The following is an 18710-nucleotide window of genomic DNA, read 5'->3' on the forward strand; positions in this document are numbered from 1 at the left end:
TTGAATCATTAAGTCAATATACAAACAACAAGTGCTATAAAGGAAGAAGCTACTGAATGCTTACATGTACCAGGCATCGTACTAGGTGCTGGGGATACCGTGGTGAACCAGACAAAGATCCCTGCCTTCTTGGTGCTTATATTCTAGAGGAAGAAATAGGAAATAAACATTTTAAATAAGTTTTATGGTGACCTAGAAAGTGATAAGTGCTTGGGAGAAAACTAAAGTGAGGAAGGGTTGTGGGGGGAGATAGGAGACTGCAGTTTTCAACAATGTGGTCAGAGTAGGTGACACATGAGCAGAAGCTTGAAGAGAACACACCTTGGACCTACTTTCAAACGAATGGTGAGGGAGGTGACATTAAGCTGAGATTAGAAAGATACCAGGCAAAGAGAGTGGATAGACAGAGGGAAGAAGCATGTGAGAAAATCTTGGCAGGAAAGAGCCAGAGACTTGGGAGGAATGGACAGAAGCCCGCTAAGCATGGCTTGGTGAGTGTGGGTGCAGTGGTGTGAGGTGAGATTAGAGGCATAGCTAGGGCTATGGAAGGTTTTGGAGGCCTTTTGTAGAGTTTGCTTTTATTCTAAATGCAATGGGAAACCATTGGGTAGTTTTGGGCAAGGGATTAATCTTATTTAATTTATATATATACATACGTATATATAGTCTTATCCAAATGGAACAAGAATGCCAGTGTGGAGGCCAGTTAGGAATACAGTTAGGTAGGATTCACTTTTATAACATATTTGACAGATGGTTAGTTTTTAAAAGAAAAAATATATAATTATAGGAACTTCCATAAACCAAAAAATTCAGGGTATCTAAATATAGATTTTGAGCATAACAGCAATGTCATTAAATCCAGAGTATGATAGATTATTTTAAAGGTATGCTTTTGTTATAATCACATGAGATTTAGATATTCTGTTTATATAGTTATGATTTCCTATTTTAGAAAATTCTAAATATCCAGCAGCAACTATAATAAATCAGCAATCCAAAGGACATTAACATTTTCTTAAATGATGCACATTATAGTGTATATTATATTTTCCTTGTTTAATCATTATGTAAGCCATTCCCAGTGAACAGTCTTAACTTGAACTTAAAGTTCACTTAAAAAAATTCTCTTACGTAACCTTGATTGATTTAACAAAGCTGGTATTTTTCGTTTGTGAGTAATAAACATAGTCATCATTATCTCATCTTTAAGGTTTGGAAGAATTAAATCTTTCATCTACATAATTTAAGAATTCTAGTAAGACATGCTGACTTTTTTGGGATTCATTATATTTATTCTAATACTGTGGCATTTCATGAAGCAGCAAGTGAAAGTAAAAAATGTTAAAAAAAAATCCAAACCAAAAAGCCTCTTCCTTTTAAAATTTCTGTTGCTCCATTTCTCACACAATTTTTGGGGCATGGTTATTTACTACTTGGTACATGTATGTATTTTCCTACTACAGAATATTATTAATCTGTCCAAGAAGGTAAAAATATCCTGTCTCTATGCCTCCCTTGTCACTCAATCTATATCATTTAATTACTTGAATGAATTAATCTACATATTTCTGTTGAGGTTGTTCTGATAATATCCCAACATATACATCGTAAGTATTAGAGTCATCTTTAATCCCTAAGTTTACATTCCTACTTGAATTAGTCAGTTTGGGCTATTAATTATTAATTATTAATTACAAATTAGTCATTTTGGGCTCCCATGGCAAAACACCATACTCTGGGTGGCTTAAACAACAGAAATTTATTTGCTCCCAGTTCTGGAGGCTAGAAGTCCCAGATCAAGTTCTGGAAGGGTCAGTTTCTGGTGAAAGCACACTTCTCGACCACTTTGTCTTCTCGTAGCCTTTCCTCTGAGCAAGTGCAAAGAAAGAGATAGAGAAAGCAATTTCTCTGGTGTTCTTCCTAGATTGACATCCATGCCATCAGACCAGGGCCCTACCCTTATGACCTCATTTAACCTTAGTTACTTCCTTAGAGTACCCCTTTCCAAATACAGCCACACTGTGGGTTAGGACTTCAACATATGAATTGCAAGGGGACACACACATTCACTGTCCTCATTTAACACTGTACGTAACACTGTCCTCATCTAAAAATTTATGAGATAGGATTGGACAACTGTTAAGGGAAATTTGGATTTTTCCTTGAGGCATTTATAATTTCTGAGAGAGAAGGAAGGAGTAAGTATTAACTAAATAAATGAACAAATTGAGCAATGATCTGCTACCTTTTGAAACTGATTAGAAACCGTTTTGAGAATATTGTATGTTTTGTTCTTGTTTACTTGGTGGATGGAAGCAGGACCCTAATGGACTGACAGGAGAGTAGAATCCTTGAACTCTTTATAGAAAAAAAAAATAAGAACAAGGAATTTTTTCCTAGTCATTTATTTATTTATTCATTCATTCTTTCAACAAATAATTACTGACTATGTATGTAGATAGATATTCTGTAGATACTGACTATGTAGTAGATATTCACTACTCTTGAGGCTAGGCAATGGATAACAATGGATAACAAATCAAGGTCCTTGCCCTTGGGAAGTTTATGTTCCAGGGGACAGGCAGGCATAGTAATATACTTGTTAAGATCATGGATACACTGACCCTCAAGTCAATCAATATGTCAACTATATATTTGGGATATTGATACTACCTATCTCAGGGTTGTTGTAGAAATGAAATGGAGAAAAAAATGCATGTGGCAAAAGATCCAGAATAGCTAATGCAATATTGGAGGAGAACAAATTTGGAAGACTGACACTACTTGACTTCAAGTCTTCCTCTAAAGCTACAGTGATCAAGACAGTGTGGTATCAGTGAAAGAATGAACAAATGCATCATTGGGACAGAATAGAGAGTCCAGAGACCCACATACATATAAGCAACTGATCTTTGAGAGAGGAGAAAAGGCAATACAATGGAGCAAAGGTAGTCTTCTTCACAAATGGTGCTGGAACAACTGGACATCCACATTGCAAACACTGGATCTCAGCACGCACTTTACACCCTTCACAAAAATCCGCTCAAAATGGATCAAAAACCTAAAAGTAAAATGCAATTCTGTGAAATTCTTAAAAGATAACATAAGAGAAATCTAGATGACTTTAGGTTTGACAATGACTTTTTAGGTGTAACACCAAAGTCACAGTCCATGAAGGAAAGAGTTGATAAACAGGACTTCATTAAAATGAAAAATCTCTGTTCTGTGAAAGACACCATGAATAAGATGAAAAGCCACAGATGGGAGAAAATATTTGCCAAAGACATATCTGATAAAGGACTGTTGTCCAAAATATACAAAAAAACCCTTAAAACTGAATAAGAAAACAACCTGATTTAAAAAATGGATCAGGGGCGCCTGGGTGGCGCGGTCGGTTAAGCGTCCGACTTCAGCCAGGTCACGATCTCGCGGTCCGTGAGTTCGAGCCCCGCGTCGGGCTCTTGGGCTGATGGCTCGGAGCCTGGAGCCTGTTTCTGATTCTGTGTCTCCCTCTCTCTCTGCCCCTCCCCCGTTCATGCTCTGTCTCTCTCTGTCGCAAAAATAAATAAACGTTGAAAAAAAAAATTAAAAAAAAAAATGGATCAAAGAACTTTAACAGACACCTCACCAAAGAAGATAACACAAACGGCAAATAAACCAGTGAAAAGGTGCTCCACACCATGTATGATCAAAAAATGAAAATTGAAGCAATGAGCTGCCTCTACATACCTATCAGAATTGCCAAAATCCAGAACACCGACATTCACTGCTGGAGAAGATGTGCAGCAACAGGGACTTCTCATTTATTGCTGGTGGGAATGCAAAATGGTATAGCCAATTTGGAAGTTCGTTTGGCAGTTTCTTACAAAACTATGCCTACCCTTATCATACAATCCATGCACTGATGCTTTTTTTTTTTTTTTGGTATTGACCTAAAGAAGTTGAAAACATATCCATACAAAAACCTGCATGTGAATTTTTAAATATTTTTATTTTATTATTTTAATTTTTAATTAAAAAATTTAAATCCAAGTTAGTTAACATATAGTGTAATAATGATTTCAGGAATAGAATTTAGTGATCCATCACTTTCATATAATACCCAGTGCTCATCCCAACAAGTGCCTTCCTTAATGCTCATCACCCTTTAGACCAGGAACACCCTGCCAGCAACCCTCAGTTTGTTCTCTGTTTTTAAGAGTCTTATGGTTTGTCTCCCTGTTTTTATCTTATTTTTGCTTCCCTTCCCCATGTTCATCTGTTTTGTATCTTAAATTCCACATGTAAGTGAAATCATAGGATATTTGTTTTTCTCTATTTTGCTTAGCATAATATGCTCTAGTTCCATCCATGTTGTTGCAAATGGCAAGATTTCATTCTTTTTGATTGCCGAGTAATGCACATGGATGTTTATAGCAGCTTTATTCCAAATGCCACAACTTGGAAGCAAACAAGATACCTTTCAGTAAGTAAATGGATGAATAAAGCATGGTGTATCTAGACAATGGAATATTATTCAGCATTAAAAGGAAATGAGCTATGAAGCCATGAAAAAACATAGGGGAATCTTAAAGGCATATTACTAAGTAAAAGAAGCCAGTTTGAAAAAGCTACATGCTGTATGATTCCAACTATATGGCATTTTGAAAAAGGCAAAACTATGGAGAGAGTAAAAACCTCAGTGGTTGCCTAGGGTGAAGGGAGAGAAAGGGATGCATAGGCAGAGCACAGATTTTTAGGGCAGTGAAACTGCCCGTTTAATAATGGGTAAACGTCATTGTATACTGGTCCAAACCCATAGAATGTATAACACTAAGAGTAAACCCTAATATAAACTATAGACACTAGGTGATAATGATATGTCAATGTACGTTTGTGAGTTGTAACAAATATACCACTTTGGTGGGGTGTGTTTATGATGGGGGAGGCTGTACATGTGTATGGGGCAGGCTGTATATGGGGAATCTCCATACCTTTTGCTCAGTTTTTCTGTGAACCTAAAACTACTCTAAAAAATAAAATCTGTTTTTAAAAATGCATGTACAGAGCTTTGATCAGTGCTTGGCATAAAGGAAGCAATAATTTTAAATATACTTAGTAATAATTAGACATTAACAGTAAGGCACATTGGAAAGACAGCACAAAATAAGTGCTTAAGGATAGTTTGCTAATTAATTGAGGTTTCCTGCTGACTTTGAAGATATTTTATTTTATGATTTTTACAGTGCCACCTCTTTGTTTAATATCTGGACCAAATATGCCCCGCGGCTGCCAGCTGCCTATTACAATGAAAAGCTTCTGAAGGTTGGAGATAGCCTTTGTGAAATAAAAGTAAGTGCCTCAGGAGTGAAAAAAGAGCCTAAGTGAAAATTACTTGACTAATTGTTATTATTATTTGGTTTGATACCATTGCTATTTTACATGATTTGATTTTTTTTCTTAGAAAAATATGAATGAGTCTTACAAATTTTAATGAGGCACAGTAACCAAAAAAGTGTTTGTTTTTTAATTTTGTAGCTGAGATTTTCCAGAGGTAAGAGATTCCTGAATGGAAAGACAGCTGGCTGGGGTTGGTGGGGCGGGAGCGCAGTCCCTAGTTAACAGAGGGTGTGGTAGGTGCCCAACAGGAAATGCTGAGTCATCATGTTCCTACCTTATACAAAGGAGCCCAGACACCACTTCCTGTTGATTTTCATGTGACTGACCTTGCCCAGTGACAATTTTCATGGTTCCTGGCTCAGCTGCTATGTTGTCTGGTTCCTAGTGCCCTGTTTTAATGACTTTCAACTCCTTAACGTTTTGCTATATGCAATTATAGCAGTCATTCCCTACATGCCCTGTTTCTTGCTTAGTATAATATTCCAAACTGAGCTTGTGCCCTATTTCTGGTTCCATAGTTAATGCCCACGTCTTGGATTGCTGTGAACTCGTGGGCTTGGTTTGGTAAGACCAACCAACCAAGACCACCTGGCTGGGTTTCAGTTAATGATAATGTAAGTTTTCCCCTTAAGCTCTGGCATAGGCCCAGATTATTCCAAGTTAAATGTGAATGTTTGACACATCTAGAATCCACGGACCAAGAGTTATTTTACCCAAGGTGATTTTAGGACTTTTTCAATTTTTTCTTGATCTTCAGTTTTTTAGCTTCATTTTCTTCTTCCATTTCTATTTTCTGGACACGAAGTTTTGTTTTGTTTTATTTTGTTTTGTTTTGTTTTGTTTTGTTTTGGAGGGAAATTTACCAAATGGAGAATAAGATGTGGAGGAAATTTCATAATGAAGATCTATTTTCTGCTGCCAAAATTAGAGCATCAGTTTAGCTTCATATCATTGGGCGGTGGTTCTTAGAAACTTGAAAGTAAAGGAAAACTGTGGAAAAACTATAGAAAAAAAGTTTTCTGTAGGAAAACTATAGAAAACAAACAAATGGGCAAGATCTAACTTGTGAGCTTTATTCATGTGAAGTGGGATAACTTTGACAAGCATTAGAAGAGTGTCCCCTCTCATTTTTATGCTTCTCAATAAGAAGCTGGTGATACATAGCACAGTTTGGGGTTGTTTGTGGAGTATTCAGGTGGGTGGAGTGGATATTGGTGGAGGGAGGATGGAAGAACATGTTAGAAGCTGATAAAGTAAGTGCATGCTGTGTAGTGGCTAAGGATTCAGAATATTTCAGATAGAAAGGCCCAGATAGGATATTTTAAAATTTACTTAAAGGAACAAAGAAAACATTTTTATCTACCTTTCACTTATGAGAAAGTGGACTGATAAAGGTAGAGTACTGAAAATGAACTTGACTTGTTACTTCCATTCTAGAATCTATATTTTAGTTACAGTAAAGATCATTTTGTTGGAATGGTCTTATTTATTTATTTATTTATTTATTTATTTATTTATTTATATATTTTTGAGAGAGAGAGAGAGAGAGAGCGCTCACAGGGGAGGGGTAGAGGGAGAAAGAAAGAATCCCAAGCAGGCTTTATGCTGTCAGCACAGAGTCTGATGCTGGACTTGAACTCAGGAACCGTGAGATCATGACCTGATTGGAAATCAAGAGTCAGACACTTACCCAATCAACTGAGTCACCCAGGCACCCCTGGAATAGTCTTGTTTGGAACCTAGATTTGAATTCATTTTATGAACCAACTTAGAAAGGGAAAGATTCAGAATTAATTAGTAAACAAGTAACAAGTCAATAGAAATAGAAACAAAAGTTTGACTGTGGTTGCCTCCCAAGGGGCTTCGTACCCCTACAGGCAGTTGACACATAGAGTAGCTGCTTTTCCTGGAGACAGTTGTTGGGGAGGAGGCTGACTCATATCCACAGCCTGGCTCATCTCACCTCCCCTGAAACTCCAGGTCACCTGTGCCCTGTGGGCTGCAGAAATGAGCTCTGATTCTGTAATGGGAACATAAGCATGAATTAGAACTAACAACAATCCTAGATAACAATAGCACAGACTTTTTTTTTAAGGTTTTATTTTACTTTTTTCAAGCAATTTCTACACCCAACATGGGGCTTGAACTCACAACTCTGAGATCAAGAATCACATGCTCTACGGACTGAGCCAGCCAGGCACCCTAGCTCAGACTTTTTTGATATGTCCTAATGTAGCCTCAAAGACCGTTGGCAGATGAGAGAGAGGAGAGAGTGTACCTTTCTTCTCTCCTCTCCCTTACTTCATTTCTTTTCTTTCTTTCTTTCCCTCTTTCCTCCTTTTCTCCCTCCCTTTCTACTCCCCCCCTCCCCCGCCTTTTCTTGCTTTTTTTGGAACTTAGGAGGTATCAGAAAAGCAAGGCTAGTTATGCAACTTATCTTCGTCTCTGAGTGGGTGGATTACCAGGATAGGTTGATGTTGAATTTTTGGATTTTGAGTATATATAGGTATTACCACACACTCCCTGGTGAATATTCCCATTATTATATCATCATTATTCACACCCTGGTGAATAATATCATCTTGGAGATTGTGATGGTCTTATTTCACAATAGGCTTGTTGGGAGGAGAATTCATGAAATAATGCAGCTAGTGCAGTGTGTGTTGCATAATATGTGTTTAGAAATGCTAGTGGTAATGGTAGTGGTAATGTGATGGTGGTAATAAGAGTAGTAGTAGTAATCATCAATATTGATACTATGAAGAACAATACGAATGTTCCTGAATTTTAATAATGATAAGTAAAATGGTATTTTGAAACTTGCATCAAGTCCTCTTTTTATTTCAGGAATATAAATTGGCCCTTTTACAGTGCTATGGAAGGTACCTTCAGCAGTTCCATGTCAACTTTGATGAGAATAAAGCAGATGTGAATCAATTCAAAACTGCCTTTTTTCCAAAAGGCCTTGGAGACAAAACTTCTGCTCATACAGTAAGATGAAAGCAGTAGCTATTTTAGCTACAGTTTATGATTAGCCATGCAATGTATTCTTTAGTTGACAGCTTCTAAATGTCTTTCATTTGCTTAGCATGGTGTTTGCTTGTGTGCTAAGTTGCTTAATAAATGTTTTCAGTGGCGGAGAAGAAAGTGCACGTATTAAACTTTGTGAAGATGTTTTGGAGATTGTGTCACTATAATCACTCATTCTTTCAGCAGGCGGTTATTATTGTTATATATTTGTAGAATGCTTTTAGTTGACGAAGTGCTTTGGAAAACATATTCGATCCTCAACAATTTCATGAATTAGAAACTATTATTATCCCTATTTTACAAAAGAGAAAGAGAAAGCTAATCACACAGTTAACTAGTGGCTCAGGAGATCAAACATAGATCTTTTGATACAAAAAATACTATGCTTTATTTCTAGTATACCAGTATTATTATTATGTTGATTGCTACCATTGATTCACTGGTTGAGCAGTTAGTGGGTGCTAAGTACTCTTCTGTATGCATTATATGAATTGTTGTCTTGCAGCTGCATTATAGTCCTAGAAGGTGGGTACTATAATGCCTCTTTTACAGAGGAGGGCACAGACACTAAGAAACCCAGCCCACTTGAAGCAGTGGGCAGAGTTGGTGTTTGAACCCTAATCAGAGTAACTCCAAAGCTATGTTATTCCAAACTTGATGAGTATTCAAGGCTTTGGAAACAGTGTATGGTTTAATAAGAAGAAAACATCAGGGCATGTTTTGGGGGTACATTGAGCAGTTCATTTTGGCTGTACCATAGGTACGTGATTGAGAATACTGGGCATTATAAGTTAGCATCCCATTAGGAAGAGTACTGAATGAAAAGCTTAGGAGTTTGGACTTTTATGTCCTCTCCTGTGCTACCCTGATCCATGGCCCCATCTTTTTCTCTTGTGCTATTATTGCATGATCCTGCTTCCACCCAGCCTCTCTGGCTTAGCACCAGTGCACTGGTGAGCTTCTTCTAGAAAGGTTATATCCTAGATGTCTGTGTAGCTCATCCCTCCCTTACTTCATGTCCTCTTGCACTTACTTTGTGCTTTATTTTTCTTTATATCACTTATTATCATCAGATACATTTTTGTTTGTGTTTTTATTGCCTGTCTCCCCTTCTAGAATGTGAGCTTTATTAGGAAAGGAACTGCTCTAATCTCTAATCTGTATTGCCTGGAACAGTACTGGATATGCACAATAAAGCTTTATTCAGTGAATGAACAAATGAAATGATATATTCTAGAATATAATCTTCTATTAATTTAGAAACACCACGCTGAATAGATTAGAAGGACAAAGACTGGAGGCAGACGGTAAAGCAGTGAAGCAAATTTAAGAGTATGTCAGCAGGACTGTTGTGAAGGGCGTGAAAAAATATGAATAATTTGTTTTTTTCCATGCTAAGTGTAAGGTTCTGGCATTCTGTGCTTCTGAATAAATATCTATAAAATAAGTAAGAGAATGAATGGATTGAATATAGTCCAGCAGGAACTTGACAATGCAGAACTAGAAGTCTTGAGAAGTTTTGTTAGAGAAATAGATTTTGGGGTTCAATGCATAAAGATCATAGATGAAGCAGTAATAATGTATAATTTACTATCAGAATATTTTTGTGCAAAGATACTCATGTTGTTTAATGATCCCCATTATACGTACTATAGAGAGGCATTATGGCAGAGTTGGTAAGAATTTGGTCCAGAGAGCCAGGCTGCCTGGGTTCGAGGAGCTTCTGTGCCACTTCCTAATGATGAGACCCTGGAGAAGTTATGTAATTTCTTTGTGCCTCAGTTTCCTCATCTCTAAAGCAGAAATAACAATAATACTTACCTCAAAGGATTGTTTTAGGATTGCTGAGATAATAAAAGACTTAGAATAGGGCCTGATACTCAAACAATATTAGGTATCACTATTGGTTTCTAAAAGAGAGAACATTTAAAAAATTTTTTTTAAATGTTTATTCATTTTTCAGAGAGAGAGATAGAGCGAGCAAGCAGGTGGGGGAGGGGCAGAGAGAGAGGGAGACACAGAATCCCAACCAGGTTCCAGGCTCCAAGCGGTCAGCACAGAGCCTGATGTAGGGCTCAAACCCATGAACTGTGAGACCATGACCTGAGCAGAAGTCGGATGCTTAACCAACTGAGCCACCCAGGCACACTGAGAGAACATTTTTAAAAATACTTATTTATTTATTTTTGAGAGAGAGAGAGAGAGAGAGAGAGGGAGAGAGCCTGAGTTGGGGGAAGGAGCAAAGAGAGAGAGAGAGAGAGAGAGAGAGAGAGAGAGAGAGAGAGAGAGAGAGAATCCCAAGCAGTCTTTGCACTGTCAGCATAGGGCCTGAGGCTCAAACTCATGAATTGTGAGATCATGATCTGAGCTGAAATGAAGAGTCAGATACTTAACTGACTGAGCCACTCAGGTGCCCCTAAAAGAGCATTTTGAAGATAATGATTCCAACATGTACATGCAATCTATAAATCTCTTTTTCTGTGATACCAGTTATATGGTGGCTAGAAATAGTATGCATGGATCCAAGTGGGAAGTCTTATGTGGTAGAACAAGGCCCATTTGTACTATTGAGGGTTCACTCCCACAGCTTTAGCAGTACTGATGACTCTCTAGCCAAAATCTCTCATATGAGATATATGTCATAAACATCTCACACTCGACATATCCTAAGTTGAACTTACCACCATTCTTTCATAATCGGCACCAGCCACTCACCCAAGCAGGAAATCACTGTAGACCACTCTCTCTATCTTCCTTCCACATCGAAATCCCATGGACTCAGACAAGACTTAAATCTTTTCATCCCTGATTCCAGCACCCATTTTAGGACCCTGGTATCTCTGGACTACTTTAAAGTAGTCCAGTTTCCATGCTTGTAGCCTTGTGCCTCACCCTCTGCTTTTCATTTTCCACACTTTTGTCAGAATTAACTTCTAAACTATAAATCAAATCATTTTGTTCCACTGCCCCTTGATATTGCCCTTTAGCTAACGTCCATATTCCTTGGAATTATATGGAATGCATGCCATGTTCTGACCATGAACTATCTCAATAGCCTAATCCCTCACTTTTTTTAAGATTTTAGTTTTACGCAATTTCTATACCCAATGTGGGACTCGAACTCACAACCCTGGTATCAAGAGTTGCATGCTGTACTGACTTGAGCTAGCCAGCCACCTCAAAGTTTATTTATTTTTTGTAGTAATCTCTACCCCCAATGTGGGGCTTGAACTCACAACCCTGAGATCAAGAGTTGAATGCTCTTTGGACTGAGCCAGCCAGGCACTCCTAATCTCTTTATTTTAAGCCTTCTTACCCAACCTTATAAAAGACTTTCAGTTCAGTGACCACAGCAACCACTTTAAACATTCCTGACACTTCATGTGCCTGGAATGCTTTTCCTTCTGCGAAGAGCAGGGACCACATCTTCTTCATTCTCAAGTCCCTGTTGCTTAGCAGAGTGTGGCAAACAGAGGTGTTCAACAAACATTTGGTGAATGAATTGTGTAAATGGTAATAATTGCATCCACATTAATATGGCAAAATGCTATGAGGAGGGTTTATAAAATGTGATTCAATTCCATATTCTTGGAAATAGAATTTTGTACTTTTTTTTTCTTTTGAATTTTTCTTTTTTGACTAAAGACAAGTAATCTTAACTAAATAGATGCTTTGAAGAAACCATTTTTACCACGTTTCTTTCCATATGTCTTAGTCCTTGAGGGCTGCTATAACAAAAATCCATAGACTGATGGTTTTTTAAAAATTTATTTATTTAAATTCAAGTTAGTTAATGCATAGTGTAGTATTGGTTTCAGGAGTAGAAGTCAGTGATTCATCACTTACACATAACACCAAGGGCTCATCCCAATACGTGCCCTCCTTAATGCCCATCACCCATCTAACCCATCTGCCCCCTACCCCCAGCAACCCTCAGTTTGTTTTCTTTAAGAGTCTCTTATGGTTTGCCTCCCTCTCTGTTTTTATCTTATTATATTTTTATAGACTGGATGGCTTAAACAATATTTATTTCTCTCAGTTCTGGAGGCTGGGAAGCACAAGGTTAGGGGCTGGAAGATTTGATGTCTGGTGAGGGCTCACTTTCTAATTCATAGATGGCTATCTTCTCTCTGTGTGCTCACATGACAGAAGGCAGTAGGGAGCTCTTTCAAGGTTTCTTTTATAAGCACACTAATCCTAGTAATGAAAGCTCTACCTTCATGACCTAATCACTTCCCAAAGACCCCACATCCAAATACCATCACAATGGGGGTTAGGTTTCAATATATAAACTGGGGGGGGGGCACAAATATTCAGTCTATAGCCCTGCATAATCTATTTAAGCAGAATCATTTCTATTTTAATTTTTCACATTTTAAGAAAATGCTTTTTTAAGTTGCATAAACTTTATTTATGTTCTTTGTATTTTCCCTGCATTTCAGTTTCATGCTTTAAGTGGCAAAAATATTTGCAACTATGAACTGGTCTGTGACAATGATGTGAACCTGCAGAATAAAGAATCTGTGACCCAGTGCCTGCAGATTTTGTCCTCCTTAAGACTCATCATGCAGGTGGCTCTGCCACTGGAACACCTTTGCTGGATTATTTTCAACGGTATATACCAATGTCTTTTATTTTTTATCACGCCTTTCAGAAAGTTATTTAAATGCCAAGTTGGATGGTAATTTGACTGACTGTCTTGTTATTTAAAACATTCATTGCATAATAAGATGATTATGGGGATTTTGTTTTTGTCTTTTTAATATTTTTGTTGCATTTAAAAGGGAGGGTCAGAGGCTGTGGGGATAGTCAGTTTCAGGTGTAAAGAAGTAGGGGCCGTGGTCAATAAGTAAATATAAGTGGAGAAAGATCAAAGGACTGTTGCAGGTTAGGTTGATTCTAAGCATCATCCATTCATTGGTCCTCTTCTCAAATACTTTGGCTAGTGACTGTTGCTTTCTACTTATCAATCTTCTCTTCCTACTTGCTTCTGAGTGAGGGGCTCTGGGAATGTGTGTGTATGTGTGTGTATATAATGTATTTACATGCATATATGCATTGCATACATACACATACATACATATATATTGTATTTGTCTTCTGAAATGAATCTTATCTGTCAAAATATAGCAGGGAGTTACAATTTCAATTTAATTTAAATTCTCTTTAAAGTTACAATCAGTCACCTACTATATTGATCTATGGATAATTTCTTGAAAGGAAAATGACAGTGTGTTCTCTATGTGTAAAACCAGGACAAAATAGCTTGAAAGAAAACATATTGGATTTTCCCTGATCTGTGGCAACTGGAAGTACATTTCCTAGCCTTTTCCTTCATCTCCCTCTCCAAATAATTTTTTTTGACATTTTGATTGAAATGAGAGCTCAGATTTGCTGTCAGAGATGAGCCTGATTTTGGAAGAAGTTTTCAGTCCAGTGACTATGAAGCTTTTGTGTCTGATCATCCTCAAGAAGATGAAGAATCTGTGATTCCCTGAGTAGCCATTTGCCATCTTTCCACATGAACTGCTCACATATCTGGGCAGGACGAGAGGTTCTGTGCTCAAGGAGTGGTAGGCCTGAGGTGTGGGTCCCATGGTTGGACCTTGCTTAAGAGGTAGGTGGAAATGATGCAGCATAATTCCCTGGCTGCAGTCTTTTTAAGATCACAGACAAAAATATCCTAATATTCTAAACCAAAACCAAAACCAAAACCAATTTCTGTATCTTCTACATACCTTTACTAGATATGTGCTTTTTCTTTATACATATGGTATCATGCTCTAGATTTTATTCTGTTTCCTAAAATTTTTTTTTACTCAGTCCTATGGTTTTAGAACCTGACCAGTTTCCTATGTGTAAATCTAGTTCGTTAATTCTGCATGTTGAGTTGTGTTCCAGATATTCATACACCCCTCGGGATGGGCACCTGGTTTGCTCTACCTCTATAATTGCATAAATTATTCTACAATGAATATCCTTACATGTGTCTTTTTTATAAACCTAAGTTAGCGTTTTTTGGGGTTTATGTACATGAGTAGGATTGCTGGGTTGTGGGAGATACATATACTTAGTTTTGCTGACTGCTATCCCTGTTTTAATTAACTCACCTCAAAGTTATTAAGGGCTGAGTATTGTTCTAAGTGCTAGGGACACAGGAGTGGACAACAGACAAAAACCCTGTTCTCATGCTTACATAATGCTTCAGGGAGATGATAAATCAAAATTAAATGGTGTGTTAGATAGTGATGAGTACTACGGAGAAAAATAAAGCCAAGAAGGGGATAGGGAGAAAAGAGGCGGGGCTGGAGCTGGGCAGCTATTTTAAACAGGGTCAGGGAAGGCCTCACCGAGATGACGAGATGACGTTTGAGTAAACACCTGACTGAGACATCTGGATATTTGGGGGAAGGGCATTCCAGCTGGGAGATTAACAAGTGCTAAGACCTTGTAGTTTTAAAATAAGTTCGGAGTTTAAAGAAAAATAAATTGACCTACAGTCAATTTATCAAAAATACATTTCACCTTTTCTGTTAGACATTAACACTGATTCTCTTTCCTTTTAATTGACTATTATGCATACACACTCTTGGTTTCTTAAGATAGTTAACCAATTTTGGTTCTTTCACAAACTCTTACTGGGTGTATGACTATTGCATAATACCTTACTTCACAACCAACCTGAACCCAGCTCATTCAACCCTCACATAGTAAGATTATTTTGGTGGTGGCTGTCTTTGATGAAAAGGAGTCACATGACAAGGCAATAAACTCATATTAGGGATTTAGTTAAAAATAGAACAAAACAAACTTTCAGAGGTATCCTGAGATTTCACCCGTCTTCCATTTTGTATCATTTACTCTCCCTGTCAGGCTTCTGCAGTGGGAATTTGTGAGCCATGCCATAACCTGAACCATCAAAGAAGGTTTCAGTTGTAAGTCAGGACATATTAGGGCTGGAAAGGTTAAAATCACATTTTTAAAGGACAGAGGGCCCTTGTCATTCTTGAGGGCAGTCTCCTGAGGTCTTTTGAAATTCCCCAGTTCCCGTTACTGACATGTTTACCCAGGCTCCTGGCTCCCACCTGAATCACATGTTTTGTGGAGAAGCATGAATTTGCTGTGGGTATCCTTACTTGGTGACTTTTTTAAAATGAAGAAACACTATTATACAGTTTCATTTTTAAAGATTAAGGGTAAAGGTCAACAAAAACCACTTGAGATAAGAATGCTGGGCTTGAGCTGTTACTAGCCAACTGGTTTCTTCCCTGGTGCATCTTCTGTGAAATAACTAATTCCATGGCCTGGGAGCAGTCACACTGAGAAGGCTGAGTCCTTAAATGTTAAGGACCTATTGCATTGTCTATAAAGTTTATTTGGGGCACGTGGGTGGTTCAGTCGGTTAAGTGTCTGACTTTGGCTCAGGTCATGATCTCGCGGTTCATGAGTTCGAGCCCCTCGTCGGGCTCTATGCTGACAGTTGGAGCCTGCTTTGGATTCTGTGTCTTCCTCTCTCTCTCCTCCTCCCCCACTCGCTCTCTCTCTCTCAAAAATAAACGTTAAAAAATTAAAAAAAGTTTATTCAATATTTTTGTTATTGACATATAATTAATGGTTATTATGCTATGCTTACAAGGGTATTTTAATCAAGTGGTGTGTGTTTTGAAGCAGATGCTGTTTTCTCAGAAGCTCTTAAAGTTTAAGTGCAAACATGGATTCATAACTGTTGAATTTTGATGGTTGTGCATTTTAGATCAGATATTTTATAGAAAATATTTAGACTACTTGTCATTATAATTACATGCCTTTTAAAGGTATGTTACCATCTTTGGGGTATGTTTATAGCACGATAATGTCCTTTGTATATAGAGAGATGTCTGGTGATGTTGTTCCCCATTCCTGCTCCAACTCTGCCAGTTTTCTAGCTTCTGGTATTTAATTAATGACCTGACAAAAAAAAATATCATACTTTAAATACGAGTTGGAAATGCTGTTTTTCACTGGAGTGCTTATACCTTAATAATGGGGCAAATATTATATGACACTGCAAATAAATAAAAAATAAATATATGTTTTGATTTTAAATTTTCATGAGTTTCTTTGCTTATTATTATGCTATTTTGATTAAAGATGTATTCTAATCTTATTTGGAGATAAATCTTTAGTTTTTCAATCATAGGGAAGCCATGGGAACCAACAGCATTTTGTATGAATTAATAAAACCACACGGTACCTAAATTATGCTACTAAAATATTCCTTTGTTCAATATATTTCAAAACTTATGCTTCCTTTCAAATGAGACTAAAAGATTCCTGTGGCAACTTACTTAAAATATGTTCAAATTAGTTCTTTTAATGATTTGGCTGCAAGTTACAAAAAAATTGTAACGATTATAAACTCTCTATTATCAGACTTTCTCATGAGATCACTTGTTTTAGGGACTACAGACTTAAACAACAGAAATTGGAATATAAAATCGCCATTATTTAACTGTAAAACATGTTAACAGTCTTTTTCTTCATCTAGGTACCATTTACATTTACACCATTTGCAGAAAACTGATGATCATAGGTCAGTCTTCCAAGGTATGAAATTTACTGACAAAATATCTTGCCTTGTATTTCCTGTTTTTCTCAAGACTTTTGTTAGCATTGAATGCTAAACAAAGGAAATCAGTGGGTTATATAATAAAAGTTAATAAGTATATATTATATAGTTTTACTGTTCATACTTTTACTTTAACATGACCATCTGTAAAGATAAAAATCTAAAAAAAGACAATACAGTATTAATGAAAAAAAAAAAAGAAAGAATTCCTAAAATTGATAGGTAATCTCCAGTGTTCTCAGTCTCTCAGATTAGTCATTACTTGTCAACTTGATACTGAACATCCCTCTGGTAACTATATCTTTAGGTAGGGTGACCATGCATCCTGGCTTGCCAGGACAGTCCTGGTTTATGTCTGTTTTCCTGGAGTAATTATTAATAGTGCTCCCTTTCACTCTTTAAAGTGTCCTGGTTTGGATAGTAAACTGTGGTTACCCTGTTTATGTATGATGCTATGGAGTTTGGACTTTGTTCTCCTTGAACAGCTTGGACTTTACTTATGGCCCACCTGCTAGTTGGGTGAATGTACACCTAACCATTGGCCCAGTCATGAGCTGAGGGGAAGGGGCCTTTATTTCATAAGAAGAATCTCACTTACTAGAACTTACTGCTCAGTTTTAGCTTGAGGAAGTGGCTGACACTTCTATTGACTTCCCTTCAATGTTGGTAGCACTTTTGTGTGTAGGAGACATATTTATTCCCTGTGTCAGTATCCAGTCATTAGAATATAGCCCAAGAGGGGAGAATATACTCCTGTTGAGACCATGCTTGAATTGTTTCTGGTGTCTGAAACATTCCTGCTTTATTTTTCTTTCCTGCATGCAAAACCTTATGCTGAATATTCTAACACTCAGGTCAGATACTTTTTTTAAAAAATTTATTTCTTCTGGGGCGCCTGGGTGGCGCAGTCGGTTAAGCGTCCGACTTCAGCCAGGTCACGATCTCGCGGTCCGTGAGTTCGAGCCCCGCATCAGGCTCTGGGCTGATGGCTCAGAGCCTGGAGCCTGTTTCCGACTCTGTGTCTCCCTCTCTCGCTGCCCCTCCCCCATTCATGCTCTGTCTCTCTCTGTCCCAAAAATAAATTAAAAAACGTTGAAAAAAAAATTAAAAAAAAATTTATTTCTTCAAAATATAACCCAAGTATCTTAAAATTTGACAATTCTTAAAAAATACAAATGGAAGAAAAGATGCTTGCATGCTCAGTGCATAACATTAATTATGTGTTCTCTCTGTTTTGTTCCTCAAATTTAAAAGCTCTATTACTGACAGTGACTCGAGCAAGCTCTGTGCCAGCATCTTGAATGTAAATTAAAATGAAGGGAGACTGTCTCATGAATAATGTAAATGTGGCCTACACACTATTCCAACAATTCTGCATTCAGTTCCAGATGATTTCCTAAAGAGAATTTGCATACTCCTGTTGCACTTGCTGTAGCAACAAATACTGCTTCACAGAACCATCATAGTTTGGTCTGCTACCGCATTTGTCTGCCAGAGCCTTGAAGGGCAGAGACATCCGTGCCAAAACTTAACTGTTAGTGTTTGTGCTTGTTAATGCTGAGAGAATTTTAGTTTAATGTCACAGTCATCTTAAAATGATTTCTTATTCAGATCCGATGTAAGACATCTCCTCTCCCCCTTATTGAACTTGAGCTTTTGTCTGACAAAATAAGGGCTGAAGGAGGACAGT

At 37.5% G+C, this 18710-nt stretch overlaps 1 protein-coding gene across 3 annotated transcripts in view; it reads left to right on the plus strand.

Annotated features, from left to right (window-relative positions):
• Positions 1-18710, plus strand: part of CFAP54 (cilia and flagella associated protein 54) — a 301918-nt gene that overhangs the window by 3165 nt on the left and 280043 nt on the right. For all 3 annotated transcript variants that reach the window (XM_047868490.1, XM_047868491.1, XM_047868492.1), the window contains exons 2-5: positions 5229-5334; positions 8230-8373; positions 12855-13026; positions 16940-16998. In XM_047868490.1, coding sequence (XP_047724446.1) covers positions 5229-5334; positions 8230-8373; positions 12855-13026; positions 16940-16998 — 481 coding nt within the window. The remainder of the gene's footprint in view (positions 1-5228; positions 5335-8229; positions 8374-12854; positions 13027-16939; positions 16999-18710) is intronic.

The sequence above is a fragment of the Prionailurus viverrinus genome, chromosome B4, assembly GCF_022837055.1.
Source record: "Prionailurus viverrinus isolate Anna chromosome B4, UM_Priviv_1.0, whole genome shotgun sequence".
NCBI classification, from domain to species: Eukaryota; Metazoa; Chordata; class Mammalia; order Carnivora; family Felidae; genus Prionailurus; species Prionailurus viverrinus.